The sequence below is a fragment of the Bombina bombina genome, chromosome 5 (genome assembly GCF_027579735.1).
Source record: "Bombina bombina isolate aBomBom1 chromosome 5, aBomBom1.pri, whole genome shotgun sequence".
Classification (NCBI taxonomy): Eukaryota; Metazoa; Chordata; class Amphibia; order Anura; family Bombinatoridae; genus Bombina; species Bombina bombina.
Genome location: NC_069503.1, coordinates 454462930 through 454480160, shown reverse-complemented (window position 1 = coordinate 454480160; position 17231 = coordinate 454462930). Strand labels below are relative to the sequence as shown.

At 40.0% G+C, this 17231-nt stretch overlaps 1 protein-coding gene across 1 annotated transcript in view; it reads right to left on the bottom strand.

Annotated features, from left to right (window-relative positions):
* ADCY1 (adenylate cyclase 1) overlaps window positions 1-17231 on the bottom strand; it is a 720437-nt gene that overhangs the window by 534231 nt on the left and 168975 nt on the right. The window contains exon 2 of the mRNA XM_053715756.1: window positions 927-1076. Coding sequence (XP_053571731.1) covers window positions 927-1076 — 150 coding nt within the window. The remainder of the gene's footprint in view (window positions 1-926; window positions 1077-17231) is intronic.

Sequence of the window (17231 nt, the reverse complement as noted above, 5' to 3'; positions counted from 1 at the left end):
AAATTTAATTTTGACTTTACTGCATGTTAATCAGCAGCGCTGCTTAAGTGTCATAACATCAAAAATGACAAGTATTCACTAAGCTTATTAAGAACAAAGAAAAATGCATTCCAAGTTCAGAATAGCAAAGCATAATGATTATGTAATTTTGCATTTCTAAAAATTGTGAACTGTTTGAAAACAAAAAATTAAATATTCTAAAGCAGGGACTGTCAACACCAAAATTGTTATTGTTTAAAAAGACAGATAATGCCTTTATTACCCATTTCCCAGCTTTGCACAACCAACATTGTTATATTAATATACTTTATAACATTTAAACCTCAACATTTCTGTCTATAGACAGGCTCTTATCACAGTTTTTTTTATTAGCTTTTCACAACAGGGACTGGTAGTTCATGTGAACCATACAGGTAACATTATGCTCACTCCCGGAGTTGAGGCTGACACTGGACTAATTGGCTAAAATGCAAGTAAATAGATAATAAATAAAAAAGTCATGTGATCAGGGGGCTGTCAGAAGAGGCTTAGATACAAGGTAATCACAGATGTAAAACGTGTATTAATATAACTGTGTTGCTTGTGCTGGGGAATGGGTAAAAAAGGATTATCTATCTTTTTTTAACCATAACATTTTTGGAGTTGACTGTCCCTTTAAAACAATATTCATGTTTTCCTAAATAATCAGATTTCACATATCATAGAACATTTAAAAAAATAAAAAAAGACTATTTTACAGTGAACAACAACATATTCCATGAGTTAAAAAAAAGTATTATAATTGAAAAATGAATAAACGGTATATTTTACTAAGTAAAATATTTAATAATCATGTTTACAAACAATTTGTGTGATTTAAAAAAAAATGTCGGCACCATTCAGCTGTTATAGAAATATTGCAGAAGTAGATAATTTTTTTAACTGACCTGTTTTTCGTTTTCATCCTCCAATCTCAGTCTGTCCTCTATGCAGTTCCTAGCCTGAAGGAAAGCCTTTCTCTGTGCCCTTTCTGTCAAAATCCTCACGAAGACCCCAGACAAATTCACACTGACAAAAAGGATAGCATTGGCCACAAGCTGTGAACAAAAGACAATTCATTTGTATTAGTAGAATTGCATTTATCTTTCTCAATTTCATTTAAAATCATTCTGGCGACAGTCATTTCAATCTTTATGTTTCAGAAAATTGATTTGAGGTTTCCTTTGCAAAATCTATTATCCAAATATTTGCAAGAAAATACTTTTTTTTCCCCTAATCACTCCTTAAAATAGAAAGAAAAGTTAAAAATAATGTATTAATAAATACAACTATTTATCAGAAATACAGTATATGACATTTAGGCCTAAATGACGAGTGGCACCCTAACTGTAGAGTGCAAGCAATATAGAGTATGTATTTCCTCACAAAAAAAATAGTCTGCGTATTAACAGTTGAAAGTAAACGCGTTTGATTGAGCACAATTGAATTTAATGTACATCGGCTTAGCGCAACTTCAGAGCTCTGGTTAACTGTTACGCAAGACAAAAATGTTGCACAAAACACATCAAACATCCATTTAACAGTACAGTTACACTCATATTAACACTGTTTGAAATGCATTCAAAAGTTAAAAGGGCTCAAAGATATGAGGTCTCAGGTGTTAGAAAAAAAAGCCCTGCAAGGGGATTAACATAGAGATACATAAATACACATGTTTAAATATGTACAATAGAAATAAGGAAAAATGCTATAGCAAATACCAACTAGGGGGCGCTCTTTAAGTGCAGGTAAAATAGATGAAAAAGTAAATGTCACCAAAAGTATCAGCAAAAATATACAAGTTCAGTTAAAAGTCCAATTAAGGTTCTAGGTCAAAGGATGGTCTGGATCCTGACAATGATAACAATCTAAAAAAGAGAAAATACAGAGGCGCCAAATGGCCTAGTACAGTAAGGTAAGGGCATATGTTTCTAGCAAATGACTACTCACAAACAACAAGCGTCCAAATGGCACTGGTAGAGCGAGCTGGTATTTCCCAGTTGTCTACCTAACTGATATCCAGGCTAACCACTTCAGGAGAGAATCCAAGCTGACCACACATGGACGGTTCCTATGCAGAATAAATATAGAAACCACAATAGCCCAGCACAGTTTGACTCTGTTAAATGTAATGGGATATTTCAAACTTACATCTCCAGGGCACCAAAAGGTGCAAACAGAGCAGGATGGAGCTTCTCAGCCGCCCAGCTGACTGATCTCCAGTGGTTCACAGGGAACACTCCACGCGGCGGTAATGCAAAAGGTAAAAATCAGAACCAGCAAGTGTAAAAAAATCAATATTTATTTTAAAAACAACGCGTTTCTCAGCCAACACAGGGCTGTTTCACCAGGCTAATATCAATAATATCAGCCCTGTGCTGGCTGAGAAATGCGTTGCTTTTTAAATAAATATTGATTTTGTTTATATTTATACACTTGCTGGTTCTGGATTTTACCTTTTACATTACTCTGCACCACATGAAGTGTTACCTGTGAACCACTGGAGATCAGTCAGCTGGGCGGCTGACAAGCTCCAGCCTGCTCTGTTTGCAACTTTTGGTGTCCTGGAGATGTAAGTTTGATATATCCCATTGCATTTAACAGAGTCAGACTGTGCTGGGCTATTGTGGTTTCTTTGTTTTCATCTGCATAGGATTCTTTCCTGAAGCGGTTAGCCTGGATATCAGTTAGCTGGACAACTGGGAAGTACCAGCCCGCTCTACTAGTGCCATTTGGGTGCTTGTTGCTTGTGAGAAGTTATTTGCTAGACACATATTCCCCTACCTAGGCCATTTGGCGCCTCTGTGTTTTCTCTTTTTTAGAATGTTTAAATATGTTGGTATATAATCAATATAGTCCAGGTGTGTGCACTCTCACCATCCATCCACAACAGCCAGTGTGCTATAGAACTCCGTAATATTATGTTGAAATAAGCACTCACTGGACTTCAGCCAACTATGACAAAAATAGTGTTCTTTATTGTGACGTTTCGGGACACAAACAGTCCCTTCCTTAATAAATATTTATTTAAGAATAAAAATAACTTATTTTTCTTTGTGAAAAACAGTGGAACGTTAAATATTGATAATTCATGTTTGGTTTAGCGCACTTGAATAAAAGCAATTGGGTTAGCGCTCAAATATGTGTATTCGATTTTTTTGCAGTTTGCACACTCCTTTGAAGTCTACGGGAGGATTTGTTAATATGATTGCGATATTCAGAAATCATCTTTTTGCACGCGTCAGGTTTTCACTCACTCACTTACTTTTTACTTTCAAATTGTAATATGAGTGCAACACGAAATGCTCGCTAAAGCCTCTGTCTAGCAAAGTTAAAACACTTACACTCATAATCTAGCCCTTAATGGTTCACTATAATCAGAAAACTGGAGTTTAACTTCAGAACCTGTTCACCTGCTTTCATGGTGATCAGGCAGCAGACACTGTTCGTCTATGGTCCACAGTAAATATTCCATAAGGATTTCCTTATACAGTGCCAACCCTGCTTTCACGCACTAGATGATTTAGGTGGTGGAGACGGTAAGAAGCTACGGTTGTATCACAACTGCTTTTTAACCAGCGGTAAGCAGGCTCACATGAACAAGCCTGCCCAACAAGGACTTCAAAGCAGCCTCCACTGCTTAGAACATGAAGACCAATAAATTAATTTTACTTCACATTGGCTTGTCCTTAAAGGGACATGAAACCCAACATGTTTCTTTCATGATTCAGATAGCGCATATACAGTAATTTTATACAACTTTCCAATTTGCTTCTGTAATAAAATTTACTCTGTTCTCTTTGTAGTCGTGGTTGAAAGAACAGCAATTCACTACTGGGAGCTAGCTGAGCACATCAGATGAGCCAGTGACAATAGGCATATATGTTCAGCCACCAAAAAATCAGCAGCTAGCTCCCAGCAGTGCACTGTTGCTCCTGAACCTACCTATTACCACAAATGCAGGTGATACTTTTATTAAAGGTATGGAACAGGAAAAAATCAGCACTAAGGAGACAGCAATGGAAAAGCAATCCCACTGACACCCATGAAAAAAGGGTTTTTTAGATTTTTAAAGACAGTGAATTCCACATAAATCAATGAAAAAAGACATACCCACTAACACCAATGAAATAAAGGGAGCTTTTAGTTTTAAAATGGCAGATACCAGCTGACAAATGAAGAAAAGTGAAAGAGCGTTGGTTTTTAAAGAAAGAAATGTTCACTGAAAACTGTAAAAAGGGAGGCTTTAGAGATTTAAAGATGCAATATCTACCGGTAGACAGAAGGGAAAAAAGGGGCTCTTGGTTTTTAAAGAGAGAGAGATACCCACTAGTAAACAAAAGGGATTCCTGCTGATGCCAATGAAAAAGAGGGACTTTGGATTTAAAATAAAAAAATATGCCGGCTTACACAAAAGAAAAAACTTACTTTCAGTTTATGAAAAGAGAAATTCCCACTGTCACCAATGAAAAATTAAAGGTTATTGTTTTCAAACGTGATAAATAAATAAATATATATATATATATATATATATATATATATATATACCCACTGACAACAACAAAACAATGCATAAAGATTAAATAACCAATGACACCAATAAAAACTATGAGTGTTTTTGGTTGTTAAAGATCATATACAGCTGACATCAATGAAAAATATGTACTTTTGGTTCTTAAAGATTATATAACTGCTGACATCAATAAAAAAGGGGGCTTTTTTATTTATTTATTTCCTTTATTTCCTACATTTTCTAGCACATAAAAAATAAATATATATATATATATATATATATATATATATAAAGAGGAGAGAGTAAAGCAGCGCAAGAAAACAGACAAAGAGAAAGTACTAATATGTATCTCTCACAGACAAATGTGTATTTCTCTATATCTGTATATATCACAGAGCTCTAATATAAAAACTTATTGTTTGTATATGGATCCAGAAATCACCGGATCTCTACACATCCACTGAATACATAAAATATATGTGTAACTGGAGGGTGCACCTAGTGTAAATAGTTTCACACTTAAATATCTTCAAATAAAAGACATGCAGCACACTTACGTTATTCCACCTCAATCATATGAGGTATGTTGTAGGCACCATAGTTGTGGATGACAAACGTATAACAAATTTGCAGATGCCACTGCAGGTGCAGAAAAGTTTCCAATAAAGAAACTACTTCATTGCAAATCTGACTATGTGGTATACTTGCTAGAGTGTACATGCAAGGTACCAATGAGGTATGTAGGAAGGACCAAATGGGGCCTGAAGATTAAATGCTTGGAGCATATGAAAAACATAGAGGCAGGTATTTTAAAGAAAATCGGAATTCAGAATCACAAAAAAGGAATCACTATTCGAAACATACATTTCAAATGAATGGTCTATTTGAGTCTTCGCTATTTTATGAATGTATTTATATTTATATGCAAGACTCTTACATCTTTACGCTCCAATATAACCATAAGTATACAAGCACATCACCTGCTTCACGGACATATAATTAGATAAGATATAACATAACAGGTCCTTTTGAGTCTCCTGATTTTTGTCTGAATAAATTTATATTCATATTTATACGAAAGGTTTTTATATTTACATATCCCAATATAACCATTAGTACATAAGCACACTATCCATTTCACTGACATACGATCAGTCAGAATACTACTCATATAGTTTTTTTGAGTCTCCGGAATTGCCCGAATACATTTATATTCAATATTATATTCAATATGTCTACATTTATATGCTCGAACATAACCACTAGTATATAAGTGCATTTCTCGTGTGACTGACACATGATTAGTTAGAGTATGAAACAAACAGGTCTCTTATTATTTATTTTAACATCTTGCAACAAGCGGACATTAGTTCTTTTTATTGAATCAAAATGAAATATTATCATTGAAACACACTCAGTAACCCATGTCCGCCGTTATATAAGCATGTTATTCAATTAGTTTATTGCAAATCTTGTGTTTATTTGTGTTCAATTGTTTTTATAAGCGGTTCTTTCAGTCATTACAATGTTCGCTCACAATGCATACTAAGCTCTGATTCGTTCCAATCTGACCAATTGCATTTTATGACACCCTTTTTAAATTTGTCTGATTTTCACAGATGTAAACTAACTGAAGAAACGGCCAGGAGCTAGTGGCCGAGAAACGCGTTTTTAAGCTCATTGTAATTTGTAATTTCAGATTACTGTATTAAAACCAACCTTTGTTTTTAACCAGAACTTTGTTACGGTTTTTATCCAACGTTGATTGTAGACTGTTTCTACATGCCTCGTAAGAGGTCTTTAAACACAAGTCCTTTGCTCTGCACACTGTGTTGCCTGATCCTGATACAAGAGAGGAAACTGCACTCTGACTTGGCGCTGACATCAAGGTTCCCTTGTGAGCTTGAAGGAGAGTCCATGGCTGCATCACTGACCCCCTGGAGGATCTATCACTCAGCGTACTGACTGCTGTAAAAGGTCAGCCTGCATATTCGCACTTCTTTCTATAAGAGTGCCAGTTCCTTTGTGAGTACATTTTCATTCACCTTTCCAGTTTGATATTCACCTTTGAAGCTTGTCTGCACTATGAGGCGCTGTCTTTTTTTGTCTACATTTTAAAAAAATCCATTGATCAATCATTTTGTGAAATTCCACAATAAAAGTAAAGCAGACTTTCACATTAAGGCAATTGAACAAGTAGACAAAGGGATTAGAGAGCAGCAAGCTAATTGATCTACGCAGGAGGGAAACCTACTGGATATACACCCTAAATACACTAGAACCATTTGGCCTAAATAAAGACATAGGTCTGGCGGCATTCTTGTGATGGGATATATCAAGTGGATATCCTGTAGTGATTTCTAGCCACCTTCAAGCAAGTGTTGGCTCTAAGGATCTAAAATATAAAAGACTTGCTTATAAATAACGAAATATATGGGGGTCTACCTTTCAACAATAATATTTATGTCACCTCAATTTACTTTAGATCACTTCCTATGTTCTCCTATGGTTTTCATGCTATATCAGTTTATTGTATAAAGTTTCCTGTGATAAATTATATAAAATGCAAAGGGAATTATCATACTCCCTGTGAGAGGTCACAATGGGTTTACTACTGGACTGCATAAAGATCGCATGAATAAACACTCTAGTTACAAGCGACAGGGAATTCTAAATCACCACCTCTAGGGGGAGCAAATGGTGATTCATTCTCTAATCAAAGGTATCTCTAAAAAGAAATCTCCCTTGTTCCCTTTTTGGCCAAACAAAGCTATTGTTTTATAGGGAGTATTAAGCCATCTGCCAGAAGATGTAAGTTCATAGAAATACACACTGTAAGAGCCCTAGCAGGTGTTCCAGTATTTGGGGGTGATGTAATGCCATTAAACAAGATGGCCACTAAAGCATCTAACTGCCAGGAGTGTTTCTGTATAGAAGGAGTGTTAGGGGGTGGCCTCTACCACTGATGGAGTAGCCAATAGCGCTATGAAACGTGCAAGGCTCCGCCCCCCGCATTTAGACTCTGCTTGCAAATGGCAAAATAGCTGATCAGCTGTTGCGGTTTATCTTCTGCATCAAATGCTGATCAGGTTTGTGCTGTGAGTGAGATTGTCTTATAATATATCGTTTTACATTCTTTTAATTGTTTTTAATGTTTTCTACTGTGTTTTATGGTCAACAGTGACCCATTCAATTTTAAAGGCATCTGTCGTTTTCATGTAACAATAAAACTACCCCTGTACATAGTAGATCCAGGCTCTCTCCTCTTTTGTTAGGAATTCCAAACTTTGACAAGCTGTGCACCTAAGGGTGTTTATACATGCATAAGTGTTTTTTAAGGAGCCATTGGATCCAGAAAGGAGGTTTGCCTGAGGAGGGTCATCCACAACTATAGTACAAGTGCCTACAACATACCTCATATGTTTGAGGTGGAATCATGTGAGTGTGCTGCATGTCTTTTATTTGAAGATATATAAGTGTGAAACTTTTTACACTTGGTGCAACCCCTGTGTACTTGTATTCTTCTCTGTTATATATATATATATATATATATATATATATATATATATATATATACACACCATATATATATATATATAAACTGGTCTTATAACAGCATTAAAAAGCTTCCAAAATCCCCAAAGTATATTTTAACACAGAGGTACATGTTGGATAAAACAGAAGCTCTAAACAGTAAACATAATGATAGCTTCTCACCAGTAAGGATTCTAAATATCCAATCATCCCCTAAGTACCCCCCTCATGGCTGCATCATAGAGAGGACACTCACAAATGGCAGTAATATAGTAATTATTGGGAGGTCACATATAAATCTAATGGAATGGATCTCATCCATACAGCTGTTTAAGTAAAAACTGTATTTTTTTAAAGATCATAAGAGTGTTACATGATGTATCTAATCTATCACTTTAGGGAAAGAAGGGGTCCTCCACTTACGTTGAATGAGTTGCCTTGCGCTACTCAGCATGATATATAGTCATTGTCGTCTACGTGTATATTTCACTTTAGGGGATTTATTAAACACAAAGAATCGTGCCCCTTCCGGTGGGCGGAGGAAGTGAGCAGACGCATCTCACAGGAGCTCCGCACCTCGGAGTAAATATCAGAATTAAAGAACAAGGATCCCTGCTCAGCCCCACACATCTGACTTGCCTGGTGATCCCAATCTACGCCGGCTGCCAACCATCATGTGCAGGACCTCCACCTTTTGTCCTGGCCGCCGGAAAATACAGAGCGCATTGCGCAACAGATCCAGATCCAGAGACGCCATCTTGAGCAGACGCCGGTCTGCTTAAAAGTAACCACAAGCCCTCAGTATCCCCACGCAGCAGGAGAGGAGAGGAGGAAAGGCTATCAGCTGAGGTACCGACCCTGCATCACACCTTGGGGTAAGCTGCGACGGCTCATAAGCAGCTGTGCCTGGCGGGGGTGAGTTGTGGGGAGCTGGAGTAAGAAGTGTGAAAGCGCTTAACATACGGCTGCCTAAGCTACACCGCATACACACAGGGGCCTGATAATACTTAGGACTTTGTCACTAGAGCAACACCTGTTCAGCCCCAAAGGGAACTGAGAGATAAGGGCCACCGCCATAACAAGTACAGTGACAAAGTTTTTTTTTTTTTTTCTTCTTTTTTCTGGGGGTGAGAGTCATCTATCTGCCAAAACCCCAAATATTTTTTTTGCAAGCTAGGAAGGACTAAGTGAAGACCGTTAAAGGAAAGGGGAAGAAAAAGAAAAACATCTCTTATGCTGTGTTGAACTGTGCTTCCCCGGTGTGAGTTTTTTGGGAACAGCCTAGTCATACGCACCACCACGTGGCTTAGCCCACTGCTGTCACCTTGGTGCTGGCAGAGGAGGGCAGTGAAAATACCCAATATAACAAGTAAAAATCTATTATATGCTCATTATCTACACGTTTATCTATGAAAGTAGATAAATACTTTCAGAGACTCTCTCCTACAACCAAAATGAGCCAAAAAGCAAAAACCGCAGAGCGGCGGCAGAAACATGCTGCTGATGTGCATGCGGAGTCCAGCCAGGTCTTCGAACCTCCTATTACCCAGTCAGGAGACCATTTGCTGCTACTACAAGAGCTGAAATCTTTCTTTTTACCAAAAATGGACTCACTGCAAACTGGAGTTGACACATTGACCAGTGAGGCGAGGCAGTTCTCCACTCGCGTAGGCGAAGCAGAAAATCGCTTATCAGAAGTAGAGGATAGGCAGACATCTGCTGATACTACACTGAGACAACTCCGTAAAGAGAATTAACACCTACAAGATCGTATTGACGAGCTAGAGAACAGAAGCAGACGCAATAATTTGCGTATTGTAGGAGTACCCGAGAAAGTGAAGGGGAACGACTTGCTGGAATTTACCGCCCTGACCTTCCCTAGATTGTTGGGCCTATCCCCAGACAACTTACCTATTGATGTTGAGAGAGCCCACTGTGTGGGCCCAGAACGCACCCTGGAGCATGCTAAAATGAAACCAAGACAAGTCATTCTTAAGTGCTTAAATTTCCAAGAAAAGCTCAAAATCCTCAGAGCCTACAGATCTCATAAAGAGGTGCTTTACGAAGGTTCTAGGCTGCTCCTCTTCCAGGACTATTCGGCTGAAGTTTCCAAGCAAAGAAAAGAGTTTGCACCCCTATGTTCACGCCTACATCAACAAGGCCGCCAGGTAGCTCTTCTGTTTCCTGCCAAGCTTCGACTTCATACTGCATCAGGAGTAAAGATTTTCCATTCCCCCAAGGCTTTGCAACTTTATCTGTATACGGAGGAGAAAGCTGCTGGTACCTGAGATCCTACTGTCTTCACTTAAGTGATTCTCACTTTATAATGTGGCCTTAAAATGGCTGGGAAATCCTTGAAGAATGAGCCTTGTTGTTCTTCTTCCCTTCTCTTTTTTCCCCACCAGCATTTTGGTGAGGGGCAAGCACTGGATATCGATGGGAGATGCTCACTCCCTCTCCATGGAGCTGGTGGACTCAATGACCCTGCAGAAGGGGTCTTACCTGCACGTGAGATTACCCAACTTGTCTTCTATCAATGTTTTATTACCTGTTTACTAATGTTTTATATATGCATTTTGTTGTTTATTTGGTTGAGTGTGTTGTTGTTCATCAAGATTGCTCTCCAGACTCAGGGACTGGCTAAAACCTTTTGCCCTTATAGGTTCCTGTCACAATACCGCATACTATGTGACCCGTTCGCTGGGACTGAGAGCAAACTGACGATGGGGGGTGGTATCCGGGTGGGAATTGCTACACTTCAGTTCTACAGGGTGCTGTGTAGCTGGGGTACTGTTCACATATTACTATGGACATATTATATTACTTGTCTACACTCTGAAAGACTCATATGGAAGCCCATTGACTTTGCAGGATGTGTCCTTGCCATACGTGCAATCTCTCAGGCTGTTTTTTATAAATGTTCTAAGGCTGGTTATTGTCTGTTTTCTGTATATGTCCTAATGTTCACATGGCTAAATGTGCTAATATCTCTCAGGATTGCTTCCAGGACCAGAGGAGTGGCTCTAACCCCTTTCTCTTTCGGGTTCCGGTTGCATTATTATGCATTTCGTGATCCACTCCCTGGGGCTGGAGGTGGCCTGTTGATGGGTGGCGGTGTCTTGGCGGGGAATATGACACTCCAATTTCACACTGCATTCTGTAGTTGGGTTACTGTTTATTTGCAATGGACACGTGGAATCAATTATCTATGTTCTGGGGAATTTGGGTCTGAGCTCACTTATATTACAGGGCAGGTCTTAATTACATGTGATGTTATTCATATTGTTTCCCTTGCATGTTTTTTGACTGTTCCTTATCTGTTTTTTGTATATGGGCTGTTGTTTGTGTGGTTGAGCGTGCCAGCTGGTCTGAGAGTTGCTCCAAGGACCCGAGAAGTGGCTGGAGACTTTTTGTCTTACTGGTACCTGCTGCAGGATTATTCACAACAGGAGCCGTGCCCGGGGATTGAGAGCAAACTGGGGGTGGGGGGTAGTGGTTTAATAGGAATGGTTGTACCTCATTTGCTCGCTGTGTTGCATGGTTTGTCTGCTGTTCACATCTTGTACTGGAAATGTAATGCCAATCACTTATTCTCTGAAAAATTTGAGCGGAAGAACTGTACAAATCTGATATGCTGCACACAGAGATATTTTATCTGTGGCCCCCCTCTCTCTGACCGCCTCTCCTCCTGGGAGACCCTTGATTTGCCTTATAGTGTTGGGGAATAATGGCCCTTAAAATACATACATGGAATGTGAGCGGCATTAATTCTCCCATAAAGCGTAAATCTATTCTGACACACTTACGTAAACTGAATTCAGATGTAGCGTTTCTACAAGAGACACATTTGGGAGATGAGGAGCACAGAAAATTGAAGAGTGACTGGGTGGGGGAGATAGCCTACCTTTCCTACACCTCCTCTAGTAGGGGCCTGTCAATTCTGTTTGGCAGGCGTATTCAGGTAGAGATACACAACACGGTGGCAGATCCAGAGGGCAGGTTCCTGATACTACAGGTTTCTATAGGCAGGATTAAGTACACACTGTGCAACATTTATGCCCCCAACGCTAAGAATCTTCCCTACTGGGAAACCCTATCACAAAAATTGGCCCCCTTTATCGGATCTGGGTTGATACTGGGGGGGATTTTAACTTGACCCCGCAGCCCCTTTTGGACAGAACATGGGTGCAGGATATTCCGAGAGAGAAAAGATTGCGGAACTATAGAGGGAGGTTTGAGGGGAAGGTGTTTGACTTGTTATACAAGTCTTTGGCTGTGAGTGATATATGGCGCAGAAGACATCCAGAGGACAGGGATTACACCTGCTTGTCAAAACCCAATTTCTCACTTTCGCGCATTGACCTTTTCTTGGTAGCGGACTCTTTGATACCGCACGTCACCTCGGAGACTATACATGACATAGTGATCTCAGATCACGCGCCAGTCGAAATAACCTTGGGTAGTGCACACCTACACCCAACTAGAAATTCATTGCGCTTCCCATCTTATCTACTTACATTCGACCCATTCCGTAAATTCCTCACGCAAGCCTGGAATGATTATGGCACAGACAATGCTGCCCATATAGCTGACCCATTACTGTTCTGGGAGGCGGCCAAGGCGGTCCTCACGGGACATATAATATCGTATGTGGCAGATCTTAAAAGGAAGACCCTTTATAGGCATGACTCTCTTCAGACCGCCCTGGGTCAGGCCTACTTGGCTTATTGCACCCATGGGACGCGCGCCTTCTACGATACCTACTTATCGGCAAAGGCTGAGTTGGAAGCGTTTGTGAAGCAGAAAACCGCGGCTGGCCTACTTAAATCTGCAAGTAAATTTTATCGTTTCGGTAGTAAATCGGGCAAACTCTTGGCCACTTTAGTGAAGGCTCAATCTTCCAAAAAGCATATTGCAGCACTTAGATGTGGAGGACGTACCTATAAAACCCCTCTGGAATTGGCTGAATGCTTGACGCAATACTTCTCCCGTCTATATTCGCGACAACAGCCGACCAATCCAGACGGGTATCGTAAGTTCTGGGACTCTCTCAGACTGCCACAACTCACAAACGACCAGAGAGACACTCTAAACGCCCCCATGACGGCTGAGGAAATTCAGTTTACTATCACGTCTTTATCATTAGGGAAGGCACCAGGTCCAGACTGCCTCCCTGCTGAGTTCTACAGACTCCTATTGCCACAAATAGCTCCCACTCTTTGTAGAGTCTATAATGCTTTGTTCCTTGGGGATGCACTGCCCTCTAAATCTTTTGTCTCGGCTCATGTCACCCTGATCCCCAAACCTGGGAAAGACCACACCTTGCCGGAGTCATACCGCCCCATATCGCTCTTAGACTACAAAATCCTTATGAAAATTGTTGCCAATAGGCTTAAAAAGATACTCCCCTCTTTAGTGCACCCTGATCAGACCGGGTTTGTGTTCGGAAGGACCTCGGTGGTTAATTTACGGAGGGTTCTACACGCGGTCAATTACTATTGGTCAGAGCCGCGAGAACCGCAGCTCAAACCTGAGCGGGAGGCCTTCCTGCTATCCCTGGATGCAGAGAAGGCCTTTGACAGAGTAGAATGGCCACATCTATTTCATACCCTCGAGCAATTTCGATTTTCAGGACCGTTTGTGGACCTTTAGGGCAAGCTTTACTCCACCCCCACTGCGAGCATTCTGGTTAATGGTCTCTTGTCCCCACCTTTTGAACTCCAGAGGGGCACCCGTCAGGGTTGCCCTCTATCCCCCCTATTATTTGATTTGGCACTGGAACCCCTGGCCCTACGGCTAAAACAAATTTTCCCGGGAATGTCATTTAACAACCAGACATTCCATATGGCACTGTATGCGGATGACATGATGCTGTTTGTCGCCAACCCTGCACTGCATATTCCTAGAATTATAGAGACATTGACCAACTTTGGAGACTTCTCGGGTTACAGGATCAATATGCACAAATCCGAAATATTATGGCTCACGGAGCATAGGCATGGGGACGCTCACTTTCCTTTTGTCATACAGCCTCATACTCTGACTTATTTGGGAATCGAGATTCACCGAAACCCACACAAAATTTATGAACTTAACATCATGAAACGATGTTGTCAGTTACGGTCGCAGTTGAAGGCGTGGGCAAATCTCCCCCTGGGCTTGTCGGGTCGGATTAACTTGGTAAAAATGACAATCTTGCCCAGGTTATTGTACCCATTACTGATGCTACCCTTCCTCCTCACCAAAGCGGATCTATCTCTCACCAATAAAGCAATACAAATGTTCATATGGAAGGGTAAAAAGACACGCATCGCTACTAACAAACTGCAACAACCGTATCTGAAGGGAGGTCTTGCATTGCCGAATATACGCCTCTATAATTGGGCAGCTCTGATAAGACTTGCTCTTGACTGGCAGTTAGCCACATCACATTTCTCGGCCCTGCCCCTAGAGGAAGAGGTGGTGGCGCCTTGCTCTTTAGCATATCTCCTATATGTGCCCTTCCGTGATCTGCCTACAGATATTAAAAACAATCCACTGTATAGGGATGTGTTTAGGGCGTGGTGGTTGGCCCTTTGATACTTAGGTAGAACCGGTCCATCTCTTAGGTTTATTCCATTGGTTGGCAACAGTGACTTTCCAGCTGGTAACGATACAGCTCCATTTCGTGCCTGGAAGATGGCGGGTGCTGACTCGGTGGGGGCAATTATTGACCCTTTGTTACACACCGTCAAGACATTCCAAGATTTGAAAACTAAATTTGAGCTGCCGAACTCCCACTTCTATGCTTATCTGCAAGTTAGGCATTATATTAACGCACTGATCGCCAGAGACACAAGTTTCTGGGAACTTTCCCCCTGGGCAATCACTCACACGGCCTTTAAGCTGGGACGCTTCTCCCTATCCCCAATCTATCAAAAACTGATCAATCACGCCTCTGACCAGATCCTGACTAATGTACTGGATAGGCTCAGGAGTGATGGCATGGATGGAATCACCTTGGAAGACATGGCAGATAGTCTAATTAAAACCAAAAGAGCCAGCTTGGCCATATCTCACAGGGAGATGCAGATTAGACTGCTTCATGGCGACTATATCACACCAGCTCGTCTTACACACTGGAACCCATCGTGTCCAAATAGGTGCGTTAAATGCTGTATGCCCAAGCCCATGCTTAGTCACTATTTCTATGATTGCCCTTACATTAAGAGATTTTGGGGACCGTTGGGATATTGGGTGAAACTCACATTCAAACTGGAGGTTATATTTGAACCTACTAATATCTTTCTATTTCAATGGGAGGGGCAGAGAAACAACATACATCCCTTATTAACCCTTTGCACGTTGCTGGCCCGTCAGTGTATCCTTGCCCTCTGGATCTCCACCAGAGCACCATCGTTAACGCAGTTCAAACATAGACTGCTTAAACAACTATTTGTTGAACAATTAGACACTAAGTTGGATGTCAATAAGAGACTTAACCCATTCCTCAATAAATGGCAAAAATACATACGTGCACTCCCACAGACACTGCAGCAGCAAGTGCTCGGCCCCTTCCTACAACATGAACTTATGCTGAAGGCTGCTCTTAGAGGTGAATGGGATATCCCGAGCATTGAGTCTCATGGTGCCTCACAGGGTATTGCCTGGGAGGAGATACTGATTGAAAAATGAGCTTAGGTTCCCCAAGAGAATGCTGCCGACGCCATATGGTGCTCTGAACACTGGGTGGGGGAGGTGGAGAGAGGGGGTTCCCGCAGTCACTGGTTAGTGACAGAGCTCTTGTGACTCCGGACCCTTTGCTGAGGCAGCCTAAATTGTGGAAATGAGATGTGACAATATGTGTTGTTATTGTTTAAGTATTTTTGTTTAGAATTAAAATGTGTTTTGTTACAGGTTAAATAGGTATTTTAAGCAGAAAATGTGAAAAATTTTTGGAGTTTATTTGGTAATTGCATGGACATGTTTACTCAGTTACATGTTATTCCTGCTGTGAACCTTCAACGTCTGGAAATCCATTTATAACAACCTATCCTGGACACTTGGTACTATTTGTATACCCATGGATTTGCTAATAAGTAGCTCACTACTGAGAATTATGTAACTTCTACGCTGTCTGACCATGTATTGCCGAATAATAAAAATAATTTGAAAAAAAAAACACAAAGAATCGTAATTCATATAGAACATACAGTTTCAAACACCTTTCCAATTTATTTCTATCATCAAATTTTCTTTGTTTTCATGTTATCCTTTGTTTAAAAACAGAAAGGCAAGTTCAGGAGTGTGCATATGTCTGCAGCACTATATGGCAGCGGTTTTGCAACAATGTTATACACTTGATGGCAGCACTGTTTTCTGTCAAATAGTGCTTCAGACATGTGCATGCTACCTATCTAGATACCTCTTCAACAAAGAATAACAACAGAATGTAGCAAATTTGATAATATAAGTAAATAGGAAACTTTTTTTAAATTGTGTTCTCTATCGGAATCATGAAATAAAAAGTTTGAGTTTTTATGTCCCTTTAAGGCGCTATCACTAACCTAGATTACAAAATACAGCAACTAAAGGGTGTTACAAACTTTACATGTTTTTGTCAATCAAACTAGTACATTGCACTTCAATTTGCTATGTAACGTTACATCAAGAATGAGAAGTGGGGGAGGAGCTGCTCTCCTTTAAAAGGCTCAGGATATTTTGGGCTCCAGTTTGGTCCTGGTTATTAGGGATGGGCGAATGTGTTTATATCCGAATTAGAATGTTAGAACAAATGTTATTGTAGAAATTCTATTTTCATAATAGAATGTTGATAAGAACGAATATTCTTAAAAATTCGATTTTCTAATGTTATTTACAGTTTTCGAATGTCACAATCGAATTCGAATGTGACATTCAAATTGGAATGTCACATTCGAATTCGAATATTACATTTATAAAACACAATTGTAGAATAGAAACACTATTTTTAATGTCACATTCGAATCGAATATCACATTCGAATAGAATCTCACATTCAAATTCGAATATTACATTTATAAAACACAGTACTAGACTAGAAATACTATTTCAAATTCGAATGTCACATTCAAATCGAATATCACATTCGAATCGAATATCATCACATTTAAAACACAGTATTAGACTAGAAATACTATTTCAAATT